Source organism: Homarus americanus, unplaced genomic scaffold, assembly GCF_018991925.1.
Source record: "Homarus americanus isolate GMGI-L3 unplaced genomic scaffold, GMGI_Hamer_2.0 scaffold48901, whole genome shotgun sequence".
NCBI lineage: Eukaryota > Metazoa > Arthropoda > Malacostraca > Decapoda > Nephropidae > Homarus > Homarus americanus.
In genome coordinates this window covers 84,806-91,276 of record NW_024712261.1, presented here as the reverse complement: position 1 = coordinate 91,276, position 6,471 = coordinate 84,806, and the positions used below count along the sequence as shown (strand labels likewise).

Sequence of the window (6,471 nt, the reverse complement as noted above, 5' to 3'; positions counted from 1 at the left end):
GCAAGACGCTAAGGGCGCCAACAGATACAGTGTCACCACCACAGCTCCATTCTTCACAGCCAACAGATACAGTGTCACAACCACAGCTCCATTCCTCACAGCCAACAGATACAGTGTCACAACCACAGCTCGGATGTACTGCATCCAGGGCAGCACCTGTTCACCCCACTGACTGGCCATCCTCAATGTCCAACCAGGAAAAAGCATAACTTGTTCTCAGAGGACCTTACCAGGTTGATCCTAATTATGTGTTTCCAAAAAAGGATGGGAGAAGATGTCAACATGATTACTTTCGCCGAATCTTAGTAAATGGAGAGAAGATCCAAAGAAGTTGGCTAATTTATTCGGTGAAACAGGATAAACTTTTTTGCTTCTGTTGTAAAATGTTTCCTACGAAACATGTTAGAATGGCTGAAGAAGGCATCAATGATTGGAAAAATGCCAGTCATTTCCTCAGCACACATGAAAGTAGCATAGAACACAATAAAACATGGAAGGAACTGGAGGTCAACAATGCAAGAGGAAGGACGATAGACCGACGGGAAATGGAAAAGTTAATGGCTGAGTGGAACAGGTGGCGCCAAGTCCTCATTAGACTAGTGGCTCTAAGAGGGTCAACCGAAAAACTTAAATGTCCTTCCAATGGTAATTTTCTCCAAGAAGTGGAACTTTTGGCTAAATTTGATCCATTTATGAAGAATCATTTAAGTAGGGTTGAAAGTAATGCAGGCAATCACAGTCACACTCACTACCTTGGCCAAATGATCCAAAATGAACTGATTAACATTATAAGTGTAAAGATTACTGAGAGAATCGTGGACGATATCAAAGCATCGAAATACTTCTCTATTATTTTAGACTGCACCCCTGATTTGAGTCACAAAGAGCAACTTTCTCTCATAATCAGGATAGTGGCACTTGAAGACAAGTCAACAATAAAGGAGCATTTCTTGGGGTTCCTTGAGGTAGAGAAGTCTTCTGGGCTAAATTTGTCATGCCTTCTACTCGGAAGACTGAAACAACTGAACATTTCTTTTGAGGATTGTCGAGGTCAATCTTACGACAATGGAGCAAATATGAGAGGAACATCAAAAGAGTTCAAGCCAGGCTTCTTCAACAGAATTCTCGGGCCTTATTTGTCCCGTGTGGTGCCCATAATTTGAATTTGATATTAGCTGACGCTGCCAAGAGCTCCCTAGATGCAACTTGTTACTTCGGATATTTAACGAAATTATTCACATTGTTTTCAGTCTCCCCTCAGAGGTGGCAAGTTCTTTTAAAACATATCATTATTACTCTGAAATCGTGGTCAGACGTCAGATGGGAAAGCCGAGTAAAAAGTGTGGAGGCAATTAAATATCAACCTGCGCAAATCAGAGAAGCGCTTTTGGAGTTCAGAGAATCTGCAACTGACCCTGTCGTCAAAGTTGAGGCTCAATCGTTGGCAGAGGAAGTAGGGTCATACCGTTTTGTCATTTGCCCAGTTGTGTGGTATGATATACTCAGCAAAATTCAGCACGTGAGCAAACTAATGCAGTCGACTACGATGCAGCTCGGCGTGGCTGTAGATCTGCTTAAGAAGACCAGAGATAATATTGTCAGCTACAGAAATACAGGTTTTGCTGAGGCACTAACTATTGCTAAAGAAATCTGTGAAGCGATGAACGTAGACACCGTGCTGAAACAGAAGAGACTAAGAACTAAAAAATGCCACTTTAGCTATGAGAGTGCAGACGAACATGTCAGCGATGCACTCAAGAGGATGGAGACTACATTTTTCAATGTGGTAGTGGACACTGCGATTTCCTCTCTTAATGAGAGGTTCAAGACCTTGGGCGAGGTGAGTGAAAAGTTTAAAGTATTGTTAGGGTTCACGGACATGTCTGACAAAGACATCGTCGATCACTGCCAAACCCTCAGCAACACGCTTACTCATGAGGGACACTCAGACATTGATGGAAGGGAACTGGCCATGGAGCTGCAGAGTGTCCCAGATTTGCCTTCCAAGAGAATGACAACAATGGATTTTCTTACCTTCCTGCATGAAAAGAAACTTACTGAAGTATTCCCGAACTTGTGGGTAGCTCTGCGGATCTGTGCAACTCTCCCTGTAACAGTGTAGGCAGCAGAGCGGAGCTTTTCTAAGTTAAAACTGATAAAAACTTATTTGCGATCCACAATGGCGCAGGAACGTCTTAGTGGGCCGGCCATAATCAGTGTGAACCATGCAGTGTCTAGGCCCTAGGGAGTTATCGTATGACGATGTAATCGACGAATTCGCTTCCAGGAAGTCAAGAAGAGTCAAGTTATAACTGTTATAAGCAGGCACGTAGTGAAGAGGAGAACACGGCGGAAACCAGAATGTCATAACATATGTTAATTGAATTGCTCATTGTTTAAATACAATGGTAGTTTGATTTTGAGTGTTTTTTACAGTCACTTTTCATGCCATTATTTTATGTTGCTTGTATTGTGCTTTTCTTTGGATATTCCACAGTTTAAACGGATTTGTAATTAATGTATGTATTAGCAAATTAAAATAGATCAGTGTAAGGTATACAGTTTCTTCAATATGGTACCTTGATTACTTTGTGGGCAAACCCAGTCGTGAAGTGGGAGGCGGGTGGGGGCGCCAGCTGCAGTTCTGCTAAGGGCGCCAAATAGGCTAGCGCCGGCCATGTCTGTACAGCATTCCCAGCTTTCGGGAGGCAGCTTCAGCAATGTTGTGGATGTGTGGCTTCCATGGCATATTAGAGGAAATGGTGACGCCTAGCGTATCTATTTTAGAATGTGGCCAAATAGTTGCATCCTGAAATGTAATTGGTGGGAGATCTTCTAATTTCAAAAGTGTAATTGGTAATTAATGTGTTTTCTTTTTATTGAATTTAACCAAATTTATGCCTCCCCATTCGGAGATGCTGCATAGATCCGCATTGATAGATGTTATGATATCAACTTGGCTCACAAATAACCCAGCACATGACTTGAACCCACACATAACCCAGTACATGCCATGATTTAGATTCACCCCAACACACCGCACCACCTGACCTAAATATTCTGTCTGCGTCACCGAGACAGGAAACGCCTGAGCAAGATTTCCCAGTACTGAGTTGTCTGCTTGTAGCCGCGAGTGACAGAACATTTATATTAACCTCCTTACAACAAACTCCACGAACACTTAAGGCATACCAGTAAGAGTTGTGACACAAACACACCATGAATTAGTGTTTTATTATGAGACAAACACATCATGAATTAGTGTTTTATTATGAGACAAACACATCGTGAATTAGTGTTTTATTATGAGACAAACACATCGTGAATTAGTGTTTTATTATGAGACAAACACATCATGAATTAGTGTTTTATTATGAGACAAACACATCATGAATTAGTGTTTTATTATGAGACAAACACATCATGAATTAGTGTTTTATTATGAGAGAAACACATCATGAATTAGTGTTTTATTATGAGACAAACACATCGTGAATTAGTGTTTTATTATGACACAAACATCAAGAATTAGTGTTTTATTATGACACAAACACATCATGAATTAGTGTTTTATTATGAGACAAAACATCATGAATTAGTGTTTTATTATGAGAAAACACATCATGAATTAGTGTTTTATTATGACACAAACACATCATGAATTAGTGTTTTATTATGACACAAAACATCATGAATTAGTGTTTTATTATGAGACAAACACATCATGAATTGGTGTTTTATTATGACACAAACACTTCATGAATTAGTGTTTTATTATGACACAAACACATCATGAATTGGTGTTTTATTATGACACAAACACTTCATGAATTAGGGTTTTATTATGAGACAAACACATCATGAATTATGTTTTATTATGAGACAAACACATCATGAATTAAGCTTTAAATATGAAACAAACACATCATGAATTGGTGTTTTATTGTGAGACAAACACATCACGAATTGGTGTTTTACTATGAGACAAACACATCACGAATTAGTGTTTTATTACGAGACAAATACTTTCATGATTTGGTGTTTTATTATGAGATAAACACATCGTAAATTAGTGTTTTATTATGACACAAACATCATGAATTAGTGTTTTATTATGACACAAACATCATGAATTAGTGTTTTATTATGAGACAAAAACATCATGAATTAGTGTTTTATTATGACACAAACATCATGAATTAGTGTTTTATTATGAGACAAAAACATCGTGAATTAGTGTTTTATTATGACACAAACATCATTTATTAGTGTTTTATTATGAGACAAAAACATCGTGAATTAGTGTTTTATTATGACACAAACATCATGAATTAGTGTTTTATTATGAGACAAAAACATCGTGAATTAGTGTTTTATTATGTTTTATTATGACACAAACACATCATGAATTACTATTTTATTATGACACAAACACATCATGAATTACTGTTTTATTATGACACAAACACATCATGAATTAGTGTTTTATTATGTGACAAACACATCATGAATTAGTGTTTTATTATGAGACAAACACATCATGAATTAGTGTTTTACTATGACAAAAACACAACATGAATTGCTGTTTTATTATGACACAAACACATCATGAATTACTGTTTTATTGTGACACAAACACTTCATGATTTGGTGTTTTAGTATGACACAAACACATCATGAATTAGTGTTATATTATAACACAAACACATCATGAATTAGTTTTATTATGACACAAATACTTCGTGAATTGGTGTTTTTTTATGACACAAACACTTCATGATTTAGTGTTTTATTATGAGACAAACACATCATGAATTAGGGTTTTATTATGACACAAACACATCATGAATAAGAGTTTTATTATGACACAAACACATCATGAATCAGTGTTTTATTATGACACAAACATGGTGAATTAGTGTTTTATTATGAGACAAACACATCATGAATTAGTGTTTTATTATGATACAAACATCATGAATTAGTGTTTTATTATGAGACAAAAACATCGTGAATTAGTGTTTTATTATGAGACAAACATCATCATGAATTAGCCTTTTATTATGAGACAAACACATCATGAATTAGTGTTTTATGATGATACAAACACATCATGAATTAGTGTTTTATTATGTTTTATTATGACACAAACATATAATGAATTGGTGTTTTATTATGACACAAACACATCATAAATTAGTGTTTTATTATGACACAAACACATCATGAATTAGTGTTTTACAATGACAAAAACACAACATGAATTGCTGTTTTATTATGACACAAACACATCATGAATTAGTGTTTTATTATGACACAAACACATCATGAATTAGTGTTTTATTATGACACAAACACATCATGAATTAGTGTTTTATTATGAGACAAACATCATCATGAATTTGTGTTTTATTATGAGACAACCACATCATGAATTAGTGTTTTATTATGACGCAAACACATCATGAATTAGTGTTTTATTATGACACGAACATCGTGAATTAGTGTTTTATTATGACACAAACACAATATGAATTAGTGTTTTATTATGAGACAAACATCATCATGAATTTGTGTTTTATTATGAGACAACCACATCATGAATTAGTGTTTTATTATGACGCAAACACATCATGAATAAGTGTTTTATTATGAGACAAACACATCATGAATTAGTGTTTTATTATGACACGAACATCGTGAATTAGTGTTTTATTAAGAGACAAACACATCATGAATTAGTGTTTTATTATGACACAAACACATCATGAATTAGTGTTTTATTATGAGACAAACACATCATGAATTCGTGTTTTATTATGAGACAAACACATCATGAATTCGTGTTTTATTATGAGACAAACACATCATGAATTAGTGTTTTATTATGAGACAAAAACATCATGAATTCGTGGATTTATTATGAGACAAACACATCATGAATTAGTGTTTAATTATGAGACAAACACATCGTGAATTAGTGTTTTATTATGAGACAAACACATCATGAATTAGTGTTTTATTATGAGACAAACACATCATGAATTAGTGTTTTATTATGAGACAAACACATCATGAATTAGTGTTTTATTATGAGACAAACACATCATGAATTAGTGTTTTGTTATGAGAGAAACACATCATGAATTAGTGTTTCATTATGACACAAACATCATGAATTAGTGTTTTATTATGAGACAAAAACATCATGAATCCGTGTTTTATTATGAGACAAAAACATCATGAATTCGTGTTTTATTATGAGACAAACACATCATGAATTAGTGTTTTATTATGAGACAAACACATCATGAATTAGTGTTTTATTATGACACAAACACATCATGAATTAGTGTTTTATTATGAGACAAACACATGAATTAGTGTTTTATTATGAGACAAAAACATCATGAATCCGTGTTTTATTATGAGACAAAAACATCATGAATTCGTGTTTTATTATGAGACAAA

At 34.7% G+C, this 6,471-nt stretch overlaps 1 protein-coding gene across 1 annotated transcript; it reads left to right on the top strand.

The window, feature by feature from the left end:
• The first annotated feature begins 407 nt into the window (after nt 1–407).
• LOC121859856 lies at nt 408–2,122 on the top strand. The gene is made up of 2 exons (XM_042356821.1): nt 408–1,143; nt 1,314–2,122. Exons 1-2 carry the CDS (start codon nt 408–410, stop codon nt 2,120–2,122), a joined length of 1,545 nt encoding a protein of 514 aa, XP_042212755.1.
• Nucleotides 2,123–6,471: the final 4,349 nt, after the last annotated feature.

Excerpts from the sequence above, each read along its gene's own strand:
- LOC121859856 (XM_042356821.1), top strand. The coding sequence starts at position 408 with ATGGCTGAAGAAGGCATCAATGATTGGAAAAATGCCAGTCATTTCCTC. Across the intron at positions 1,144-1,313 it reads TCTCGGGCCTTATTTGTCCC|ACGTCAGATGGGAAAGCCGA; the intron begins GTGTGGTGCCCA and ends AATCGTGGTCAG.